Source organism: Zeugodacus cucurbitae, chromosome 6 (genome assembly GCF_028554725.1).
Source record: "Zeugodacus cucurbitae isolate PBARC_wt_2022May chromosome 6, idZeuCucr1.2, whole genome shotgun sequence".
In the NCBI taxonomy this organism is placed as follows: Eukaryota; Metazoa; Arthropoda; class Insecta; order Diptera; family Tephritidae; genus Zeugodacus; species Zeugodacus cucurbitae.
The window spans coordinates 17714625-17740860 of NC_071671.1; the positions used below are offsets into that span (position 1 = coordinate 17714625).

A 26236-nucleotide genomic window follows, 5' to 3' on the forward strand; every position below is an offset into this window, starting at 1 on the left:
TAGGAAGTTTTAGACACATAAATCTAACTTCAAAAACTGAAAACGTTCTTGTTTTTCCAACAAGCTGACTTTTAACTGGTTGGTTGAGTTCAATTTCTAAAAAAAGCTCTACCTGTTGTTTTTTAGTTTTGGACGTTTTTCTGAAATTTTTCAATCTTTCTTAAATTTAATTAAATTAAATATAAATTCTACAAAATTAAAATAACATTTGAATTATCCGTACAACAACAATCGGCATGTGACTTTTTACTTTAAACTTTATTTTTACCAGCGCGCTGAAATGTATGCAACGTTTTCGAAAGTATCTTCTGTTTATGTGGTTTTGGTTAAAATATGGTGGTTATGGTAAACGTTGTTTTGAATGGTTGACTGAGTTTAATTTTTAAAAACGCTCTTTCTGTATTCTGAGATGACTCCAGGTCGTTTTTTAACTATTTTCTGAACGTCTTCTAATATTCTTTAATCTACTCATGAAAGCACCTGCCTCTTGCCACTAGTTTCAACTAAATACAATATAAATTCTAAAAAATAAAATAAGTGTTATCAATTCTCTAAACAACAGCAATTTACAATGTTTTTATTAACGCGCTGAAATGTAGGCAACGTTTTCGTTGTTATCTTCTATAAACTATTTTATTTCTCATTTGTTTTTTTACGTTAAATGTAGTATTGCTAAATTATATTTTATTTACTTTATTAAAAAAAAATTCTAAAATAATTTTTACTTTTAATATTTTTAATGTTTTGAGGTCTCAAACATCTATACGTATTGAAAATCACTGTCTAAATAAATTATTTTTATTACAATTAAAAAATTTAAATATTTTTTTTATTAAAATATATTTATTTTATATTTTTATTTTTAAATATTGGTCATATATTTTATTTGATTACATTTTATAATTTTATTTGTTTTTTTATGTTTCTTTGATCTTTTTTTCCAATATTATTATATTCCATTATTACTTAAATACTTGTATTTTTCTAATTAATATTTTTATATTTGTTAAATGTACTTATTTGTTTTAATAATATTCATTTTATATATTTTTAATATATGTATTATATTTTACTTTATTAAATTTTATATACACTTTTTAATTTTTACTTTTATTTGCTTATTTTTTTTTTTTTAAATTTTTATATTAAATATTTTTGTATTTTATTATTTCTAAAAAACTCATATTTTTATTATTAATATTTTTATATTTGTTTAAATGTTCAGATTTTTTTTAAATATTTTATATGTATATTAAAAAAATGCTTTTCTTTCATATATTTTATTTGACTATACTATTTTATAATCATTTTATTTATTTTTCTGCTTTATATTTTGTATATTAACATTTTTTTTTGGTTTTAGCTTTTATATTGGTTTCTGTTTCTGTTTTGATAATTATTTTTTAATATTTCATTAATTTTTATTATTTAGTAAAAATCTTCTTATTTTTTATGAGCAAACCACCGGATAACCGCAGAGATGAAACAAAAATATTAATTGGCTTACATTTTCGCATTCATACATTATTTGGAGTAAATATATATATATATATACAAATATCTGCGTGCATGTGTGGGCTAATATTTCAGCATTTTCCTCTTAACTTCATCGGGCTCTTTTGCGCAATATTTCATTAATCTTCCTGCCGCATCTAATCAATTCCCCAGCGTATGCCAGCCAGTCAGTCATATATCTATCAAGCCACGCACTCAAGCGTTTAATATGAGCGGTTAATGATATATATTTCGTTCTTTATTTTGCCAATCGCAAAGTAAAATTAAATCCCATAATTTCGCTAAATCATCGCAGCCAGTGACCGTGTGGACCGTGGACCGTTTTGTAACTATTCTAATGTTCATATATCTATATTTATATGTATTTTGTTGTTTTTTGCTGTCTCACCACAGCGTGTTATCTTTTCATGAGCCTTCTGCAACAACTCATTTTTTATATTAAACAATTAATTTTTACTATCTCTCCTAGTTTGATCTCTTACGTTGTTGCTATCGCCACTCTATCGGGCACATAAATCTTTATTGTATTATTATAATTCGCAGCATTCGTTGTAGTGTGTGCATAATTTTTTACCAACAGTAAAAAACGGTCCTCCTACACACATACTCGTATAATGCTATTATTAGACTCGTGCCCGCATGTCCTTTGCGCTTAGTCTCTGCACGCGTCACGAGCCGAACTAATGTCTATCTGAATAAATAGCATTAAAAATGCATGGAATGAAACACAAGCAATTGCACAAATATATATATGTACATATATCTATATATAAATACATTTATTCATTTATATAAATATATAAATATATGTATATATGTACTCTTTATTGATGCTGCGACAGTTTTGGTCAATATATATCAGCTGCTAATGCAAAAATCAAATTAAATTAGGTAAATGTGTGTGTGTGTTAATGGGATAATGGAATACAAAATACATACACACGTGCATAAAAAACGGTTTGAGCAAAAGTCTAAGTGACGACTTTTGATACCTTTCGTTGGGAGTACACTTGAACTTACATACACAAGTCATCTACAAATGTGTGTGTACTATGTGCAAATTTATTCTGAATGTCTTTGAACATATAACATGTACTGATGGACGTTTGGAAGTTTTTGCTAGAATGTTTGTTTTAAAGATTTTTTAAAGAAAATTTGATTTAAATAAATCTCTTCTATCGGGTTTTTCAATAAGTTCAGACGGTAAACCCAATTTTCGTAAAAAGACAACTTCCCCAAACTTTATTTTCAATAAAATCGATTGTGACATTTGTTGTGAGGCTTGTGGCGCCGTCCTGTTGGAACCACATATTGCCCAAGTCCACATCATCCAATTTGGGCCAAAAATATTCGGTTATCATTGAGTGGTCAGACAAGACGATTATGACTACTATAAATTGGACGTAGCGCTCTTAAAGTTGAGGCCACTAACTCCGAATTTCGGCAGTAAATTTTAATAATATCGACTCGTTGGATCGAATATCTTTCAATGATGAAATAGCAAACATTACTGAAGAGAAATGTCAAAAGATATTTCGTCATTGAAGTCCATCGGTCATCCTTTTTTAAAAACCCTTTTTAAATAATTGTTTGGGTTCTGTGGACGGAAAGTAAATATAAAATATTTTATAAGTAACTATCAATTGTTCTCCCCGGAATCGTTGTTATACTCGAGGTTTGATTGAATAGTTTCTTTTTAAATGCTGCCAGTAATGCCTAAATACTCGCATCTTTACCAGTTGGGTTCTTCATAAACTTAGTAATAAACGGTAATGGTTTTAAGATGGGTTCAAGAGATATTTTCAGTGCAAGCCCGTGGTGCAAAGTGAATGTATGTGCAAAGTGAATGTATGTGAATAATGTTGTCGGTGATGAAAAAACAATAGTCAGATATTGAATTCTATGGTTGTGTGAATAATTCACAAACACTTATTAGTTGTAAGATGTTAGGATTTTTTAATGTTATGTAGGTTTCAGAAGGAACTTCCAAAGGGCTTATCACTTTGAATTGTACTCGGAGGAATTGTACTTTTGACTACTGCGAGTCATCCGTTCTTTTGCCCATTTCTCTGTCGTATGTCCAGCTATACCAACCAAATAGACATCGTTCGCTTTGTAAATAATTACTCTACCTCTGTATATTCATTGTTTTGGGGTTTATTTTTTTTTAATAGTTGTTTCTCTTATTTTAAAATATTTTTATTTTTATATTAATTTGTTTTGGTTTTTAATTTTGTTGTTTGTTTATATTTATTTCTTTAGTTATTTTGTTGCAGTTTTTCATTATTTATTATTTATTTGGTTTTTTTTATACTCTCGCGACAAAGTTGCTAAAAGAGTATTATAGTTTTGTTCACTTAACGGTTGTTTGCAACACCCAAAACTAAACGAGTTAAATATAGGGTTATATATACTAAAGTGATTAGGGTGAAGAGTGGAATTCAAATCCGGATGTCTGTCTGTCCGTCTGTCCGTCTGTGCAAACTGTAACTTGAGTAAACATTAAGATATCTTGATGAAACTTGGCATACTTATTTCTTGGCACCATAAGTTGCTTTCGCAGATGGGCAAAATCGGACCACTGCCACGCCCACAAAATGACGGACACCGAAAACACATAAAGTGCCAAAACTAAGCCATAAATAAAGCTATGGAAATAAAATTTGGTACAAAGGATCGCACTATGGAGGGGCATGTTTGAATGTATTTTTTTTGGTCCCCTAATAGGTTTTTTGTACACATCTCGGAAACCAATAAAGTTATATAAACCAAACTTTCTGCAGTCGTTTTTTAGCCACTTCTTAATACAGTCCAAAAATGAAAGAAATCGGATAATAACCACGCCCACCTCCCATGCAAAGGTTAGGTTGAAACTCACTAACGAAAAACGTCAGAAACACTAAATTTCGCATAAGAAATGGCAGATGGAAGCTGCACTCAGATTTGGAAAATGGGCGTGGCGTCGCCCACTTATGGGTCAAAAACCATATCTCAGGAACTACTCGACCGATTTCAATGAAACTTGGTTTGTAATAGTTTCCTTACATCCCAATGATATGTTGTGAAAATAGGCCAAATCGCTTCACAACCACGCCTACTTCCTATATACCAGAACTTTGAAGACGATCTGAATCGTTTACTTTACAATATATATAGTAAGCATTAGTGAAGATATCGGTGCAGAACTTTGCACAAATACTATGTTTATAGTGTGGCAACCCCATTCTAAAAATCGCCGAAATCGGACCATAGGTTTTCAAGGCCACATATATCGAACATGAGGACCCCGGTGCTTCTAACCTAATATTAGGGTTTCCAACTTTCAATGGACTTTATACAATATATATGGCGAATATGTGGGTCAAATTGTGTATTATATGATATAAATAAATGAATTGCGAGAGTAAAAAATGTTCGGTTACACCCGAACTTAGCCCTTCCTTACTTGTTATTATTATATTCATTATAATTTTTAACTATTTATTTAAATATTTTTTAATTATCTTTATTATTATTTTATGTTCTCATGTTATTTTCTTCGATTTTTATTAAACTCTTCAAGATTATAGCATGTGCGCCCGAAACATACATATGTTAGACGCTTGCGGCGCTGTTTACCGTCTGTATATCCTTTCATGCTCATATTAATCGCGTTGCAGTCTCACGTTTTATTGTCTTTCCTTGCCAACCGCTGCAGTTGGATTAGGTGTTTGAAATCAAATTTTCAGCCGGATGCTGCTTTGCCATTGACAACTCATCTTTTTTTCGTTTGTTTGTATATTTGCTTTTTTAGATTTCTCCATTTACTTTGTTAGTTTTGCAACACTAAGCGCTCCGATTGTTTTCCCACATCCTTTTTACCATAAACTTAAAAATGCCCAACAGTATACGCCATTTGCGCTGCTTTTAAGTTTCTTCTATTTATTATTTATTTAGTTTTGTTTTTTTGCTTTTAATTTAATTTTGTTTACGCTTCAAACCAGCCAAGTGCGACGCACAGCCAGGAGGGACTCATTATTTGTTTGCATTTTGCTTTCACATATTTATTTATCATGCATTCGCTAGTTTGCCAACAACTTCGGCTTAGACTATGCTTGTCGGCGTTTCCATTTGATTGCCGAGACACACATACTTATATACGATTTGCGCATACATATTCTCTTTATGTCCTTTTTGTCAGTATTTCCTTATATATTTATAGATATATTTGTATCTATGTGTTTGTTTGACGCTACTGCCGCGCTTGCTCGCTCAAAATGTATTCTCTACTCTCTGCCATAAGGACATTGTTGCCTTCCTTTTTCGCTCTGCTGCCTTGCTGCTCTGCCTTCTTCCCTGCAGACTTTCGAATTTCACTCATTTTCTCGATTTTCGCAAATTCCCTTGAGTGCTGTCGTGCCGTGCCGAGCTCTCATCATCTCAGCTTTGTTTCGTTTTCACTACGTACGCCATTCACAAAGTATCTGTGTGTCGCTGTGCTTGTATTAGTGTGTATCTATGTCTCTGTGTACAAAGTATTTTGTTCTTGTTGTTACCGCCTCCTTTCGCCGCTCTCACACGCTCTGTGTGTATGTGCGCTGTCTCCGTTTTGATCCTGTGTTTCGTTCTCGCGCCGTTCACGCACTCGGCTGGGTTTCGGCTGTGGCAGCAACCCCAGTTCGTTTTAGTTTACTCGCTGATCTCAGACACGCCAGAGCCTTACACAGCAGCAGCAAGTACGCGTAGTGGGCTTTTAGGCTGCGGGCGTTTTTTTATGGAACAAAAGAAATAATAAGAATTCAATATTTAAACTACAACAACAAGGAAAAATATTATACCACTGAGAAAAGTGCAAGTTTTATAAGAAAGAAAATTTCTAATTCGAGTTCTAAGTGTGAAGCAGTAGAAAAGCGGTGTGTTCAACCAAAGATTTGTTGTTTTTAGTGCGCATCAAATCCATTTACTTATATATCCATACAAATATATATGTTTTCAAAGTGTATGTGCGCGTTGACTTGACACAAGCGTCCAGCGAGTTTCGGCGATTTCTTTTGCGTACTAGAAGAAAGTTGTTATATTACTTAACTGTATGAGCAACAAAAAATGCCAAAAAATATTATAAAAACCTGAAAATCTGTTTGGAAATTGAAAATTGTAAATTTTCGAAAAAAAAAAAGTTTTTTGTGTTGTTTGTGCAATAAACGAAAATTAAGCGTTAAAAAAAATTTTAAAGAAAAGTGAAAACTACATGCAAATATTATATTGCTGACCAAGCTGTAGCTGTTCAGAGTGTAGAGAATTCTTTACAACACACTTAATTCGTTTTGCGCTATGAAAAATGTGCAATAACCCACAACAACATCACGGTGGACGCAGAGCCAACTAGAAAACTTTTTGCAAAAAAACAACAAAAAATACACACAACAACAAAACACAAACCGCCGTTTTGGAGTAGTTGCATATTGTACGACAAAAACAACAACCATAAGGATAAAAAACTGCAGTTTGCATGGAACAACTGAAGGAGCAAAGCAAATTTTTTTGAATATGAGATAAACGTGAGTTGCTTTAAATTTTATTTTTTTAAATTATTTTCGAATTTAAATTTTCTAGTTTTAAGTCAAAAAGTATTATTGGTGCAACGCAACTTCGAAAAAAAAAAATAAAAATTGTTGTTGCCTAAACAGATACACGCTCAGCAAACGTTAAATAAGTGAATTGTTAGTAAATCGCTGAAAAAATAGCAAATCTTATATATAAACATAATATATATTAATTAAAAGATTTCGACTTTCACAACAAATACCTAACCTTACTTTTTTCTATGAATTTACAATTCTAAAATAAAAACTCAAACATTGCAAAATAGTTAAAAATAGCAATAGAGTGAGTTGCAAACACGCGCAATATACATTTCGCATTTCATCAAAAATAAATGACCCTCAAACCACTGCAAGACGCCCCCCTCTTCCCCCGACCCACTACTTGTGTACGCGCCTGATTCACAGATTGCTTATAAAAATGTACATTTGTATGCTTGTATGTACATAAATATATTTTCGAACTCAATACTGCGCTTATACCATGCATACATATGTATCTCAAAGCCTCTCTCCGTTTCTGTCATTTTCGCTCATTCCATTTATTCCTATTGCTCATATTCCGCTTTTCCATGTCATTCCTGTCGTATATGTACTTTCGCATATCCTTTTTGCATGTCCTTCGTCGTACGTTTCGCTTCGCAATAAACGCCATTCGTCGCTGCTGCTGCTGCTTTTCTATAATATTTGTTCTGAATATTTTTGTAACGAATTCTAGTGTGTTTGTTGTAATACTTATTACATATATACTAAAGCATATATGTATGTATGTATGTATGTATATTCGAACAGCAATATGATATGTTGATATGACATTTATGCTGCTTTGCAAGCGTATCCTTTTCAAATTTCGTTCTTTTATTCGAACTTTTATTTCAGGCGCTTACGTCTGTGCGTTGTTGTGTGCTCGTTAGCATTGCAGTCGTTGTTGCTGTTCTTGTTGTTGTTGCTATTAGTAATCTTACTCGCCAATCTGGTTGGGTGGTGATGGTACAGTTTTATTGGTGCGTTGCACACAAACGCAAATGTGTGTGTGTATTCGGTCGCTGTTCCCCTCATCTTTTCAGTTGTAGTTGTAGTTGTAGCTGCAATTCGCATTTGTATGTGTTTGTCGTATATCTTAACAAAAAGGATATACTCATATGCATAGGTAAACATATTAACGCGTCGCTGTCTCTTGACACTACTTTGATCAGATTTTAATGAAAAGAAATGTATGCAAATTTTATGTGTTGTTGCTTTAAAGACTGTTTGAAGAGTGGGTTTGGAAATTTAAGCTGGTTTATATATACAAGTTTTAGTGCTGGTAATGTAAATATAACTAAAATGTTTTTCTGTTTATAAAAATTACTTGTTCAGACAAAAATAGTGCAGTCTATATTGGAGTATTTAATAACCATGAAAAAATTTCCATCCAAAGTAGATCATGCGTCTTAAAATTGAAAATATTACATGTATATATCATTAATAAGTCCAAAAACATAAATAATTTAAAATTTGTTTAACTTCGAAAATTTTCGAAATTGAAAATATTAAAAATTTTTCATCCAAATGAGATCATGCGTCTTAAAATTGAAAATATTACATGTATATATCATTAATAAGTCCAAAAACATAAATAATTTAAAACTTGTTTAACTTCGAAACTGAAATTTACAAGGAACATTTCTTTCGAACTTGAAATTTTGTTAAAATAATAAATATTTTCAACTTTAAAACTCAGTATTCTTCTGAAATTTTATGAAAAGTTCTAAAATCACTTATTTAGAAGTAAAGCATAGGCCGAAAATATACTGATTGCTTGCACCTATGCAATAACATATGTTCACAGTACATAAGAAGATTGGTGAACATTCTAAAATATTAAATGAATACTTCAACAATAAGACCCGAACATTAATAGTTTAAAATTTTTTAACTTCGAAAAATTTCGAACATGAAATTTTGTAAAGATATTAAATCATTCAACATATTATATGTGTTATACAACATGTTATAACAAAAAATTTGTTTAAAAGGAATTTCGAGTATCTAACGAATTAAAGTTTTGGCTTTCGAAGTATTTAAAAACAGCAGTTACACGCACAGTAAACTGTGTGCAAGCTATATTATTTAGCTCATAATATAATAAGAAAATATACAAACTTCCTTTATGTTTGAAATTATGAAATATTTTGAGCTTCGAAATTGTTCGAACATGCGCCATATGTTTGAATTTAAGCGTACGTACTTCGCCATATTTATGTATTTATGAATATTATAAAAAATTTGTGTAAATATGTGATAATGCAATAAAAAGTAAAATATTTTCGATGTTCGAAAAATTCGAACATACGCAATGCTACCTCAAATTTGCATAAAAATAAATCTGCGAAATCTTGTTTTTTTTACAACGTTTTTTTTTCGTTCTGCACTTTCAATTACCAATTAAATATTTCTAACAGTATGCGCCGAACAAAAAAAGAAAATGAAAATTGCCAGTTCGAATAATTTAGCAACGAAAAATCTACAAATCTCAAGCAGAGCATGTGCGTGCATATACCTGATTGCACATCTATTGTGCTTGAGCAGGAAAAAATAAAATTCAATAAACCAAATTTGCGCTTGCACCTCTCCTCTTGACACATTAATTACCGTTGAACGGAGCTGGCTGACTACAGCTTCATGCCAGCTGACTGATTTGTTATACGCCGCACCAGTCCGGTTTGCGGGACGCGAACTAATGCCTGCCATGGGACTGCTGGCCGCTGAAGGTAGTCAAAGCCGGCTGCGCTGCGCTGTGCTGGTAGGCAGGCGAGACCAGGCCCAGCAGCCTGTTTGACAAACTACACGCCGCGAATGCCATACGCTCTAGTGCGCATGCAATTACACTAACAACAATAACAAGAAGTAGAATGTGAGCAAGTACCAGCACCGGTGTTTTTCAAACAGATTGGGACTGCACGGTTACACGCTTGTGTTGTGCAGCTGCTACTTATTGTTGTCGATTTTAGTTGTATGTAGTTATTGTTGTTTTTGTTTTTGTGTGTGTGTGTGTGTGTGTGTGTGTGTGTGTGTGATTAGAAGAACAGCGGCCGCCTATTTGTTAAGTGCCCTGCTTTTCGTTTTTGTACTTGTGTGTGTGTTGTTGGGTTTCCTTCTTTTTGTGTATTTGTATGTGTGTAATCCTGCTACTTTATATTGTTGTTGTTGTTGTTGCGCTTGTTCTACTTAACTATTTTTCCAGCTTGCCTACATGTACCTACATACAGACAGATACAAATAAGTCATACACTTGATGAGGTTTTTCCATTTTCGAACATCGCGCAGCCTGTGTTGCGGATGCATTGTTGTTGTTTTCTAATTTTTTTTTGTTAAATTCTCATATTTTGGTTATTATGGCGTGGGTATTATTATTACTATTGTTATACACTGTATTCTACTCGTTTTTGAAGTGTTGTTGTTGCACGAGTGTGTGTACTGACTGCACTCGCAAGCCAGCACTTCAAAGGCTTCATTTACAAATACAAATGTATTTCTCTAACTTATTTGCATGCAAATTGTATGCTACAAATTTGTTGTTGGTCCGTTTACGCGCGCTGAAAATACGAACAAACGGTTGCGGATGTTGAAAAAGGTTTTGAAAATCATATTTTCTCTAAACCTTTTTTTATCTTACCATTTATTATTCTCTTGCAGCTATTTCGAACGCAAACGAAAAATAAAATATAAATAGAATAACCGTTACTTTAACGGTTATACACAAGTAGTGCGAGTGTGTGTGTGTGCCAGTGCGTGTGTGAAAAGCATTGCATCGCATTAAAAAAATAGAACACAACACCAAAAACAACAACACACTGCAAAAACAAAGCCGAAAATGTCTTCATCCAGCCTAGATGTGCCACGCATTATGGTCTTTCGCCCAACATGGGAGGAATTCAAGAATTTCCCACAATATATCGCCTACATGGAATCTCAGGGTGCACACAAAGCTGGGCTGGCCAAAGTGGTGCCACCGCCCGAATGGGTGCCACGTCGCAGTGGTTACGATGACTTGGATGCACTCAACATCACCATACCGGCGCCGATTTGCCAAGTGGTCACCGGCAAACAGGGCCTCTATCAACAGATCAACATACAAAAGAAACCACTCACAGTGAAGCAATTCAGTGAATTGGCATCTACCGAACGCTATCAGACGCCCAAACATTTTGACTTTGAAGATCTCGAGCGTAAATATTGGAAGAATATCACTTATGTGGCACCGATCTATGGCGCCGATGTTAGCGGCAGTATTACAGATGTCGATCAGGATGTAAGTATTTGTGTACAAAGACAAAATGTAAAGCAATTCTTACAATACATACATTTTTTTTTCTACCTCACTCTACAAAGAGTTGGAATATAAATCGCCTCGGCACCATACTCGATTATGTGAACGAGGATTATGGCATACAGATAGATGGTGTGAATACAGCGTATTTGTATTTTGGCATGTGGAAGACCACCTTTGCCTGGCACACCGAAGATATGGATCTCTATTCGATAAATTATTTACACTTTGGCGCACCGAAGACGTGGTATGTTGTGCCACCCGAACATGGGCGCAAATTGGAGAAGGTCGCCAATCAATATTTTCCGGCCAGTTATCAGAATTGCAATGCATATTTGCGACATAAAATGACATTGATAAGCCCACAAGTGCTTAAGCAACATGATGTGCCAGTGAGCAAAGTAAGTAATAAGTTGGGAGAGTCTATATTCTGCGTAGTTAAAACTGACATGACTGGTGTGGTCGAAAGTGTAAAATAAGCCATTTAATTGAGTATTTTGTAACTTTTAATACAAAAAGAAATATAGAAAAATGTCGGGTAAAATAAGAATTTCGAAAAATATCGAGTGTTTCGAAATCAAATGTTTATGAGCAGTTCTTTTTTTGCGAAAAATGCTTCAAAACGGAAATTAATAGTATTTTGTTTCGATATGTTTGGTTAACAATATTTGGTAAACTTCGAAATTTTTCGAATATGCGAAAAGTCGAACTGCATTCGATGCATAAATGGTTTTAGTATAAATGAGTATTAAGTAAAATTAAAATATTTAAAAATAAAAAATAATATTTTTAGTGGTTCAGAAATGCATTTCGTAATTATTTTACTGAAAATAGAAATCAAAACAAATGTTAAAGCTAAAAAATATAAAAAAACACGCAAATATTGATATATTTCATTGTTCTTAATTATTTATATATGCAACGATATTTTCAAATATTTTTTAAAGCAAGTTCGAAAATTAAATTACATGTAAATTATAAGAATATGAAAGAAAAATATGTTTAAAAATTGCGAAACACACAACCAATGTGTTGAAATCTTTAAATTTATTAATAAAATTAAGTTCGAAAATTTTTCGAACATCGAAATCTTAAAATTTATTAATAAAATAAAATTCGAAACAATTTGGAACATCGAATATGTACACTTGCATGCTCAAAATTACTTTATTGTGCTATTACGAACTTGTACTTGTGAAATACTCATAGTTAGTCCACCAGTTATGCTGTTTTCTACAAAAGCGAATCATGATTTGAAGCGTATAAATTCTAAACACACACTACACTTCCTCATAGATCACACAAGAGGCTGGTGAGATAATGATAACATTTCCTTTCGGCTACCATGCCGGTTTCAATCATGGTTTCAATTGTGCCGAATCGACAAATTTCGCCATGGAACGGTGGATTGAATATGGAAAACGTGCCGTTCAATGTACCTGCAGGTACGCACTTATTTGCATACAAATTAAAAAATATATATATTCACTATGAAACCTTACTCTCATACAGCAATGATATGGTTAAGATCTCCATGGACACATTCGTGAAACGTTTTCAGCCTGAACGCTATCAGGCGTGGCTGGAAGGCAACGATGTGGGAAGACATCCGGAAGATCCGCCTAGCGCTGTAGGCGCTGCACCGCTGCCCTCACATTTGGATGTGATATGCAATAAGAAGTAAGTGTGCCACGCCTACCAAAAGTCCGCATTCTTCGCATATGCCCCGTAAGCGCGTACTAACATTCTGTTTTCTTTTTCAAACACAATCACTGCCATTTGCGGCCCTTAGTCATGGGGCTGACAATTTACCAATGCACGTAATACAAAGAATGAAGAAACAATGTAATCCAACAAAAAAGAAGTCCTTCAAAGAGCGTAATCCCGACTTGAATTTAGAGGAGATACAATTAAATCCTAATATACCCGATGAGGTTAAGGCTGTGCTAAAAGAGAGCGTACTAACATTGGACGCTGAAGACGAAGAGCCTGCCATAATCGGTGATGGCGAAGCTGAGTTGATGACACAACTGAGTCCAGCCGATTTGAAAACCAAAAAGGAATTACTAGACTACATTGATGATGGCACAGGTGGGCGTCTCAGCACACTCCCAGCATATTTTTACAGAAACTATTTTATATATTACCTTTTAAACTCTTTTAGATGAAGATGAGGAGGAGGAATTTCGTAAACGCCGTCATAAGCGTAAACATCATTCCGATTACGATGACGATTGGTTCACCAGCAAGCGGCGTACGAATTCACGCAACAGCAGTAAAGGTCGTAGTCCGCGCAATAGCAATAAAGACGATCGCTCCACATCGCCGGCATCGTCCACATCCTCAACGTCGCGTGCACGTCGTCAGCCCTGTACGACGCCGGGCAAAACGACGCCACGCAAGACACCGAATCGCCGAAAGAAAGACAATGCAACAACACCAAATGCTGCCACCGCAACAACAGTGTCCTCGAAAGCGGTGCCACCCGAAGCTGTGGCGAGTGTGCTGAAAACAGCGGCTGCCGTTTCACAAGCGCTAAGCAGCGGACAATGCCGTGACGAAAACGGCAATAGCAATAGCAACAGCAATGGTGGCGTATTACGTACGAACAATGTTGGCACACCAGCAGTCGCCGTGACTGTGTCAGCTGTAGCTGCTGCTGCCGATGCGGCGGGAGGTGAGGCAATTAGCGAAATAAAGGAGCATTCACTCTTTATCTCACCCGCAAATGGCTACAATCGCAAATGAACAAATCCTTTAACCCCCATAACGATCACAAATCATGCTTTACGTTTCTAACTACTTATTTTATAGCATCACATTGGCGTAAACGCACTACTTTACTCTCTTAACTATTTACTTTTTTAACTTTTTCAATTTTTTATTCTTATGCTATTTCTAATACTTTTATATATATTTAGTGTATTTTTTATATTAAAAATTTAACACACTCATCCATACATACATACATACATGTATACCTGCTAAGACCGTTTTCACACGGGCAATTTTTGTCGCGGCAATTCTTAGTTTTATAGGAGAGGGGGCGACCAAGGGAAGCTAGAGAGAGAGAAATTCTCTTCTCTTCGTCGCCCCCTCTCCTATAAAACTAAGAATTGCCGCGACAAAAATTGCCCGTGTGAAAACGGTCTAATGAGCCTCATTCAGCAATATTAGCAACAAAATCAATACGGAAATTCATTATTTTGATTTACGATCATTTAATAGCGCACCATTTTTTGTTCATGTTCATTCAAATATACATACATACATACATGTATATTTATATTTTAGCGAATTTCATCAGCCATTTAATTTTATTATTTATTTCATTTACATACATCTGGATATGTATGTTTTAAATCATATTTTATATTATTTTTTATATATTTGTATGTGTGATTCCATTAACTTTAGCCAATTGATTTCTCATTTTATGTAGGACTATTTTTTTTAATAGTATAGGTTGTAAATATATATATCCATATGTGCACATAAATATGTTTAAAAAATAATTGAAATGCCATTTTATTAGGCTAACTGTAAACGACGCTAGTTCTAAAGCATCTTCACGTCCAAATTGAATGCGTTGAAGAAGAAGAGACTTACAAAATTGAAATGAAAACTATTACGTACTATATTCTGTATTTAAGTGTGTTTTCTCTTTTTGTTTTAATCTGCTGTTTATATTTTTTTCTTTATACATTTGTTTCCCCCAACTTGGTTTGGTTTCTATTTTTGTTTGTTATACTCCTGTGACTTGTATTGTTTTCGTTTGAAAACCCAGTTTTACGAAGGCAACTCTACTCCAATGTACCGTTACTGGATCTATTGATTTTATTAATTTTTTTTTATTGTAAATGTAACTGAATTTATTTATTTATTATAATTTAAATAAATTGTTTTTTAATTTTTTGTTTGTTTTAAATTAATTTTTTTTTTATTTTGTTTGTTTTTTTTCATTATTTTTTCTTTTGTTTTTAGTTATTTTTTTTGTTTTGTTTTTAATATTTTATTATTAAAATTTTTTTATTAATTTATTTTATTTTTATTATTTTTTTTATAATTTGTCATTTTTTTAATATTTTAAAAATTTTTCCAAATATCTTTTTTTTTTTGTATTTTTTTGGCCGCCGTTGTATTTCCTTAAATTTAAGCGATATTTAGTATGTACTATATGCTTTGTATTCTGACCTGCAAAATGTAGCTGCGCTCATTTGCATATATACATATATAGTGGAACTGATTTGATGATTGATGATAATGAAGTTGATGTTGATGTTGATGAATTTTTGATTTTTTATTCTGAAATGATGCTCATCGGAGAAATATACTTTTTAGTGTAAGCGAAAACTGTGTTGTTTAAACTTTTCTTTAATTTTTGTGGCCCTTCGTACAATTGGATAAAATTTTGATTTGGCGAAAATTTAATTCGAAAATTATATTTTTCGAAATTCCGAAATTTGTGCTTGTGGTTAGCATGTCCTTGTGGGCATTTTGTGGTTGCAGGTTCGTTGTGCTGTTGTTGTTGTTGTTGTTAGAAATTTTGGTGTAAGGTTTTGCAAAATTTTAAAATTTTTCAGATTTCGAAATTGAAGGTTTATGATATAATCTATGCTTGTATACTTAATTGGCGGTAAGCGTACAAGATATGACACATTCCTGCATACTGCGACACACTACTACTCTTTCCAACCTATAACACATCATTTACCCCCCAACCACCACCCAACATCTATCACCAGCAATTGATTTCTTCACTTGCCCCGTTTGTGAGCGTGTATCTAACCAATCAAAAAAAAAAAAAAAGAACCATTACATCATATGAAAACAAAAAACAAAAACAAAAAGAATCAAACCAGAATTCATGTACAAAATTTTACAACAAAAAATCAAAAACAAAAAAAAGCGAAATTGTAAAAATTGTACAAAGTAAATTTTCCGCTTGAAAATGTGAGTCTTCATGACTTTTTATCTCTTGATTGCGATAATTCATTGCATTTCTTTTCATAACTTTTTATAGGTAACGGCAGTTTAACAGCCACAACAAATATCACAACTCCCAGAGCTGCACACGCACCGGTTATACGTGTGGTGCGCAAGTTGAGCGATCAACTGGTGAGCGGCAGCACACATAACAACGATCTCCCCTCCGCCTCTGCAGTACCGACTGTGTTGCAGTTTATGCAACAAACACGCAAATTCGAGGGTAAAATACCGAAAATCGGTCAACAAGCATTGAATTTACAACAAGCCGAATTGATCATAATGCCAACAACATCGAGCGCCTCAACAGCTGTTGTTAATACCACCAACGCCATAACAACAGCGACAACAACTAGTCAACAACAACAACAGCAGCAGCTCGAGCAGGAGCAACAACAGCAACAACAAACAATTGTTTATACCACAATGTTGCCGGCGGCAAGCACTTTAAATGGCATCAGTGCACAACAACAGCAGCAACAACAACAAACACAATATATTACAATACCGGCAGCAACGTCGTCGGCTGGCAACAGCACGGATGGCGCTGTTTATCAGTTGCAAAGCGAAATTGTTTGCGATGCGGCTACATATCAACAACATCAGCAGCAGCAACAACAACAACGCCAGCAACAGCACGAACAGCAGCAGCAGCAACAACAATTGACTGCACAAAGCATTAATGGCAACACGATTGCTGTGACATCGGCCGCCGCAGCGCAAGGTATGTGTCTCTGCCACTCGGAAGTGACAATATTATTGTAATTTGTCTAAAAAGTATGTAGTTGGTTGTAGATTGGTTTTTGTTTTGAGACTAACATTAGTTTTGTTTAGATATATATATATTTTTTAAATTGTTATTGTTGTATATTTTTTATGTATTGTAGTAAGTTGACTTTGAATAACCTTTTTTCATGACTTCATTTACGTTTGGCATTTTTTTCGTTCCAATTAACAAATTCGCTCTAACACTGACATCATTATAGCAATATTTTGAAAAAGCAGTTGGTCTAATTTTTTTTTTTATAAAAAAAAAAATAAAACAAAAAATTTAAAAAAGAAAATTTTTTAATAAAAAAAAAATAATAAATAATAATTTTAATTTATTTACAAAAAAAAAGAAAAATTTTATGAAAAATAAAGTAATTTAAATTATTTAAAATTAATAATAATTAATTAAAATCGTATACATTATAATACATAAAAATAGTATTAATAATAAAATACAAATATTATAACTAATAAGAAAATTTAAAGTATTAAATATATGACCAGCTGCTGTAACAATAATTACCACATTTTTTATTCCTTTTTTTATTTTACCTTTTAATTTTTTAATTTCTTTTTGTATTACATTTTTCCTTTTCATTTTGTTTTAAATATTTTTTAATTTTTCTAAAGTCCATTTAATTTCCTTTCCATTCACCATTTTTAAAATCATGCTGCAATTTTCTAACCTATAACCGTCAAACCACGCTGCGAAGTTTTATTTATTTTGTAATATAATATATACTTTTTAAATGTTACTGAAATTCACGCTGTGCTCACTAATAAGCAATAAAATTTGGAATACATTGTTCTACAATTAAAACAGGGCTTCATTTGTTTGTTTATAACAACATTTAAACATGCCAATTTCTAACTCGGTTTTAGTTACAATAACAAAATAATATATTTTGTGCAGTCATTTTAAAACAAAATTTTAACTGTTAAAATACATATACAGTACTCAATATATAGTTTAGCAATTTAAAATAAAATTAATTTTTAACTCAAAAAAACTTTTTTTAACTTAACGTCTACTTCTGTTTTCAATTCAATACCCTAATACCCATATAATGAATCTCCAAAAATACTAAAATATATATTGTAAATTTTTTTCTGCTTTCACAATATTTTTATATATTTCATTTATCTTTGTTTCTTCAATATTAAAAAAAAACAAATATACAGCTTTAGTACGACAGCTGTTCATTGCCAGAAATTCGTAAGTTTCCTACATAGAAATATTTCACAAAAACAAAAAGTATTGTTTACCACAGCAACACTGTCACTACAGTTATACTTTTTCATACAAAATTTGAGTTGTAATTAAATTTACTCAATAATTTTGTTCTTGATGCACAGTTAATTTTAATTAGGCAGCAATAAATATGAATATTTATTTAAAATAATTGAAATTTGAATCTAACTTTAATAGATGTGTGTTAAACAATTTCATAAAGAGCAGCAACAAATTACAACAGCTACACAAAAATGGTCATTTATATATTTCAATTGTTATTTTTAATTTTTTTTAAATTAATTTTAATATTATTATTTTTTAGCTATTCATATTTTTTATAAACATTTTCGTACAATAAGTTATGAAAATATTTTTAATTATTTTGTAATTTTAAGTAATTTTTGTAAAACTCTAGTTTGTATTTATGATTTAAGTAGTTTTGAAATTGCCAAACGTTATTGCTCAAATTGTTATTATTTCTTACTATTCTTATACTACCCTCTGTCTCTAATTTCTGTTAAAATTTCTATGCAACACAAGCAATTTGTATACATTTTTGTTATGCCAATAATTATAAGAGAAACATTCCTCGCACATGTTTCTCTTAGAATTTTTAGAAGAAGATAATAAATAGCCAAAATTTGAATCAAATTAAAAATTCTTACATCAAAATAAATACATCTTTAAACTATTAATAAATTCAAAACAAAAAGCAGACTATGCGTGAGCCAAAAATATCGAAAGTAATCGATAACTGATTATTATTTCTTCATTAAATTTTACATACAGTTTTTGACGTTTGTATAGAATAAATACAATAAGAGTTAATAGAGTAAAAATTCGATAATTGTTCTTTTTTAATTCAGATGATTCTCAGAAAAAATTATTTGAAAAATAAATACTAATAAATAAACGAATTAAAAAAAATGCACCTTGCTATGAAATTATCTACTGATATCGTAATTTTATTATTTTTCTTTTAGTTATACTTTTTAAACATTTTCTTAAAATCTCTACTCTTTAGTACTGTTTTTTCACGAGTAAAAATTATGAGCGCTTTGAAGTTAATTTTTATATTTTTATATTAGTTTTTCTTGTAATTTCTATTTTGTACAATTTGTTTTTTCTTTGTTAAAACAAACAACAAAAATCCCAAAAACTGAAACGAAAAAGATTATTTACATTTATACACATTTGAAACCAATTTTTAAAAATTAAGACAATGTGGTCACCACTATTAGTTCGTCCCCCATACTGCTCACCTCGTCCGCCGCTGCCGCCGCCGCCAATAATAACCACCATCAACACCAAATACAACATCAGCAACACAATTCCGCTGCTGCCGCCACATCGACCTACACCACCACAACCACCACTGCCACACCGCTCAACACAATCAAGAGTGAACTTAACGACGAGCCGAAACACATTATCGTCAACGGCGATGGCACCACAACAACGCTGCAGACGCAGTCGCAACCACAGTATCATTACATCACCACTACAGGTGAAGATGGACAAACGCCAACGACGATTGTCTTCGAGAACTACAATGGTGAGGTCACCGAAGTGAATGGCGGTGGTGGCGCCACAACGATTATTAAATTTGAGGGTGACGACACTGAATACCAAGGGTATCAGGTGATAAAACACGAAGAGGATAATTCAAATGGCATACACCACGACGGATCGTCAATGGAACAACAACAGCAGCAACAGCAACAGCAACAACCACAATTTACTTATAAAACCATAACGAAACAAGACGAAGAAATGAATCAAACCATAACCGATACGATCATTGTGCCCGCCAACGGCGTACCAGCGATACCACCACAAAAACAGAAGCGCAAGCGAAAAACACGTTTAATTTCGCCCGACGAACAGGGCGAGTACTTGGAGAAGATGTCGGTGCGCGGTTTGGATATACAGCGCTATGAGCATATCATTGACGGCGTCTCCTACTGTCTGGTGTGTGCCAAAAATGATGTGTTCAAGACATTCAAAAACAAATACAGTTTTCAACGTCATGCCTATCTGTTCCACGAAGGTGACAATCGTAAGATATTCGCCTGCCCCATTTGCAATAAGGAGTTTTCACGTCCCGACAAAATGAAGATGCATAAAAAAGATAAACACGGTGATATGCAAGTACCCGATGGAACGCTGACACCAGCGGCCACACCGGTTAAGCAATCGCCGGAAGCTAATCCGCCCAAGCGTCCGCGTACCGCCAGTGCACGTCCGTCACGTGCGCGGAAGCCACGCGCCACCATTGCCAACACCGCGACAGTGGCCGTTAGCAGCGGCAGTGAAGAGAATGCCGTGGAAGCGAAGCGCAAGCGCCTCGCTCAAATCGATAGCGTATTGGATGTGGTGCAGCAGCATGCAGCCGATGTGAATGCAACACAGGCGCAAGCGACCACCATCAATGTGCAATTGCAACAACAGTCGGGCGCACAGCAGGTGCAGGTACAACAGCAACAGACGTTGCCGCCCATCGATTTGAGTGGCATGATTTTGCCCGGTGGCGCACAACTGGCGTTGGCCAATCCCGGTGCTACGTCTGCGCTCTTGCAGCAACAACGTGTTGCACACCAACAACAGCAGCAGCAACAGACACACGCGCCACCGCCACAGCATATTGCATTGTCCGCGCAGCCAACACAGGTGCTACAGCCGTCAGCAACAGCCGCCACTGCTGCTGGTGCCGCCGGCACCACGCTCATCTATTCGAACCAAATTGATTTGCAGCAAGCGCTGCTACAGCAACAGCTGCATGGCCAAAGCATTATGATACAGGATCAGGCTGGCAATTTGGTGCCGTTGCAATCGCTGCAGGCGCTCAATGCCACCACCGCGCTAGACGGCACACAGACGATCTACACCACACAACCAGCGCGTCATGCGCAGCCACCACAACAGCTGCTGCAGCCAACGCAGCAGTCGACGCCGAACGCCTATCAGACGGCGCCGCAACAGCATATACAGCTGCAAGCGCTGCCGAGCGGTTCACCACAGGAGAGTATTATCACCGCAACATCACCCGCAGCGCAGGCACAGCAGCAACAGCAACAACAACAATTAAAGACAGCCAATCAGCATCAGCAGCAGCACGCCAGCAATGTTGTGTCGCAGCAGCAGCAACAACAGCAGCACTATGAGTTGGAAAATGTAGCTTATCTGTCGTCGACAGCCGCAACGCCGGCGCCGCCAGAGCAACATCAACAACAACAACACCACGTTATCGGCACTGTACAAAGCTACCAAATACTCACGCCGGACGGCTTACAAAGCTACCCCACCGCCACAGCGACGACAACCAAGTTGGAACCGAGCGATTTGGCGGAACTTTGTCCGTACACCTCAATGACCAGCACCACACCACATTACACTTTCACAACACATGCGGGTCATCATGGCGCCACCGCGGACGCGCTGCATCAGCAAGTAGTCGGCGCCACAACTAGTCATACACAACAGCAGCAGCAGCACCAGTTGACAGCTGGCGGCGGCGGCCAGCAGCATCACATACAACAGCAGCATCATTTCATGGAGCTCAAGAACGATTTGTTGATCAAGAGCGCTGCGGATGCGTACGCGTTGGACGCGAGCTCCATGTATCACCTGCCCTTCTCGCCATCATCGATGATCAGTTCGGTGAACGATGGCAACGGACAGTCGCTGCTCGAAACCAAAGAGATTAGGTAACAACAATTGTTTCTATATCAATCTACTTTTAATATATTATATATATAAAATATCTTAATTATTTTTGTTTTTGTAAAAGTAAAATATGCAAAATTTTGTGGATCATGAAATTGCAGTAGTAGTACTTGCCGTTTATTTAAACCGTTATTAATATAACTTTTAGATTGTTGTTATTGATTTACAGCGCTGCGATTGCCTGACTGCCTGCCCAAACAATCGCCGGCGTGTCTGCCAACGCTAACAACAGAAAGAGACTAACTAAATATTTGTATTATTGTAATAAAAGTTTTCATTATTATTTTCTATTGTAACGCTAACAAAGTAATCAAGTACAAATATAGAAAATGAAAGTATGAAAACTGCTTTGTATTGTATAAATATTTATTTGTCATAGTATTTGTTTTTGTTTAAATTAGTTTAATTTTTAAAATATTTATATTTTTAGTTTGGAATATGTATTTTTTTCGTAATTTTATAGTGTTGTTTTTTTTTTTAGTTTTCTTTGTATTGTATATTGATATTTTAAGTAAATTTTGTAGTAATTACAACAAAATATTATCGTAAATTGCTGCGTAACTTGTGCAGCTTGAACATACATATGTTGCAGTGTTGTTGCGTTGAATTGTTGCTGCTAACTTCTACTATTACTCAAACACACACTCTTTCTACACTCTTATACTCTACAAACTCTACACAATTTGTAAAAGTAATGGCTACGGCGACGCATTTTTTTACAATGCGTGTGAAGTAGAATTGTAAATTTATTATTTCTTGAAAGAAATCATTTTTTAATTATTTATTGCTCAGTTTTTATTTCGAATATAAAAATGAAACGCGCCTGAAAGATCTGAAATCTGCATAATAGCTAGATTTATATACGCTTCAATTAATTGGTCTTGTTTTCGATATTTTTTAATATTTCTCAAAATAAATTCAATATAATTAAAAAATAATTAAAACATATTTTTTTTTATTTAAAATTTTTAAAAAGTATTTCACTAAAAGCGATTTTAAAGACAAAGGGCTGTTTTGAATTCATTTATTTTTTAATCATAAAAATCTTCTTTAATTCTGTTAAATTTTGAAATAATTTTTAATTGTGAAAAAAATTTTTACCCAAAAATACATAATCTATAATATTAAAAATGCTTCTAAAGTCGTGTTGAACACGAAAATGTTTTGAGAAAACTTTTAAATTTCAAAATCAATAATTAAATTACCTAAATTATGGTCTATTTAGCTTCATTTGTTGATTTTAAAAATTCTAAAATTTTTTTTCGATCTCATTTTTATCAAAAATAAAATATTTGACATTTTTTGTCAATCAAATATATAATTTTTTGTAAAAAAAAAAATAGTTTCCAGTATTATTTCCATTATTATTTATATTAAATATTTTATTTGTAAACAATTTTTTACTTGTTCTCTTTGCTATAAATTGTTTTTGTTTCTCTTTAGAATTTCGTAGAATTCTCAGAGTACATTTTTTAAATTATTTCGTATTTAAAATTATTTTGTGTCTGAACTTGTATGTGTATGTTAACTTGTTAACTCATTAAAATGGTTGAGTGCTCTTACTATAATTATTGTATTTAATAGTTTGCTATACTTTAACAACAATATTTTTCTATAATTGTTGGGTGTTTTTTTGTCCATTTAATTCCTTCATTTATCCTTGTGATTATTTATATAAATACAATTTACAATATATTTTTTAATTGATTGAAGTCATTAATTTCATTAATTTATTTTATTTTGTTTTCTTCTTCTCTTTTTTCTTATTTTCATTTATTTTTTATATATAAAAAATATATAACAACGCGTAACAAACGATTTCAACACAACTCATTCACAACTGCGTACGCTCAATCAACAACAACAATAAACATGATCCTGTTTCCAAAACACGCACATACATACATACACACAATCCACATAAACATGCACATATGCACAACTGTATGCATTTAACTAAACAAATGTACAGCTATGATATCAACGAGGCGGTTCTGTTAGCGCTTTAATAAATAAAAGTCGCTATGACGGAGGAATTACCAAAAAAAAAATAATAATAATCAATAATTTAAATAAAACAAATGAAAATAATGAAATGGGAGAAAAAAAGATTGTTAAAAGTTAAAAAAGCCAAAAAAAAACATAATTTATGCAAACCCGCAAAATAAATATAATTATTAAAAATATAATAAGCACCCGAAGAAAGCAAAATGGTAAAGCAAAAAAACGTGCTTGCCGACGACTAAGTGACTGCTCTTCAGCACCCGAAATATAAAAAGCTGCCGAAGACGCGCCTTGCCGATTTACGTTTTTATTTAGATTAAATTTATGTTCTCTTATATCAACATTAGCTGCATACTACTGCTACTACAGTTCAATAAAATTTGTACCAGAGGTATGTGTTTTCTTAAAAAAATATATTATGTTCTTTTTTTTTGTTTTCATTTATAATTTTAGTTGTTTTCTCTTTGTTTTTTTTTTTTTGTTTTTTTTTTTTTTTTGTGGTTTCGCTGAATCCGTTTTCGCTCACTAGTTTGGCCAAAATTCTAAAGTTTCGTGTACTTTGGTCTAGGAGTTGTCTCTTTAGTTTTCCAAGTCGACGTTGCTTGCTTTTGGGTTCTGCTTGAAGTGGCACTTAGCTCTTGAAAGCTGTGTAGCTGTTAGCGCCGATTTAGTATGTGGAACAATTTCTAATGCAATGGTTTTGTTGTATGTTTTTGTAAAAATTGATTGCCGTGAAGATGCTTTAGTTACAACTGCGGCGCTATTCTACAAATATTAATGAAATTTTCAAATTTTGTTTTATATAATTTCTACTCTCATATATGTATTTCAATTCTTAGATTTCAATTTGAAAATTGGTTTTTTCAGTCATTTAATATTTTACGATCATCTAATTCTATATCATTATTAAATTATACTTTGTGTTAGCCAATTATTGTTCGCTTGATTTCACCACATCACTCACTTTTTTGAAATTTAAAATTTTGTTTCAACATTTTCAACATTACATAATCCAATGTTTCGTTATTAAATATTTAATTTTACTTCATTGGAATTTTTATTAATTTTTATTTTATATTATTATATAATAATTATGCGTTTTATGTTCATCAAATCATTTTTACATTTAAATTTAAAATTTTTTTGCATATTAAATCCAACAATTCATATTAGGGAATGCAATTTTTTTATTTTTTTAAACAGAACACAGTTTTGTTTTGCTTGCAAGTATATATGTATGTATGTATACATGCTTCTATTAACACCTTTAATAAATCCATCATTTTTACTCTTATTATATTTTTCTTTTATATTTTATAAAAATATGTTTTTAACTTTTATATTATGAATTTTGTTATGTGTTTGTTGCGGCATTTGAATAGAAGGCACTATGAACTAAACAATTATTTTTAATTCATTAAGATTAATAAATTAGTTAAAATATTTGTGTGCATAAAAAATGTTAAAATGTAAAACGAAAATTCGTCTTTATTTTCTCTTGTATAAATGCCACAATAAATACACATACTAACTTTTTTTATAAATAATTAATTTATTTTTATAATCTTTATTTTATTTTCAATATACAATAAGTCTACTGCTTTTCATAAAACATTCAACACTTTTATACTTATTTATAAAAAAGGGGCTGTTCAATTAACGTTTGATTAATATTGAAAATTTTTTTTGGCTTAAAATAAGTAAAACTTTTTTTAGTTTGATTTCAATATTTTCAAAATATTTGTTAAAAAAGTTAAAGTATTTTATTAACGCTAAAATCAAAAATTATTAATTATTTTAAGTGATTTTTAAATTTTAATTATTATTTTGCGCGCATAATTTTGTACTTGATACAAGTAATAAGGTGAAGCCAGTCAATATTTTGATTTTAATCGAAATTATCGATTAATCACGCTACCATTGACAGCCCTAATTTAAATTTACTGCATTAATTCACACACATATTTGCCACTACATTCTAATTGTAAGTTATTGATTTTATGTTTCTATAAGAAAATAATTCGATATTTGACTTGAGAGTAAACTAATTTATTTTTGTCTTTCTTTCTTTGTTTATTTTACATGATAATTAATTTCTGCGTCTGTGTT

The 26236-nt window shown here is 32.9% G+C and overlaps 1 protein-coding gene across 7 annotated transcripts in view; it reads left to right on the forward strand.

Annotated features, from left to right (window-relative positions):
• The window catches only part of LOC105218008 (AF4/FMR2 family member lilli), a 58073-nt gene that overhangs the window by 23890 nt on the left and 7947 nt on the right, over positions 1 to 26236 (forward strand). For 4 of the 7 annotated variants that reach the window (XR_008471942.1, XR_008471943.1, XM_011193327.3 and 1 more), the window contains exons 2-9: positions 10773 to 11388; positions 11469 to 11807; positions 12703 to 12851; positions 12919 to 13086; positions 13199 to 13497; positions 13571 to 14083; positions 16430 to 17116; positions 19617 to 22104. Coding sequence is in view for 5 of the 7 variants with exons in the window: in XM_011193327.3 (XP_011191629.2) it covers positions 10951 to 11388; positions 11469 to 11807; positions 12703 to 12851; positions 12919 to 13086; positions 13199 to 13497; positions 13571 to 14083; positions 16430 to 17116; positions 19617 to 22104 (5081 nt within the window). In the remaining 2 variants the exon portion in view is untranslated. Of the gene's footprint in view, positions 1 to 6492; positions 7053 to 10772; positions 11389 to 11468; positions 11808 to 12702; positions 12852 to 12918; positions 13087 to 13198; positions 13498 to 13570; positions 14084 to 16429; positions 17117 to 19616; positions 22105 to 24095; positions 24518 to 26236 lie in introns of those variants that run through there. The other 3 variants (XM_054234446.1, XM_054234448.1, XM_054234447.1) reach the window with 3 other exon arrangements.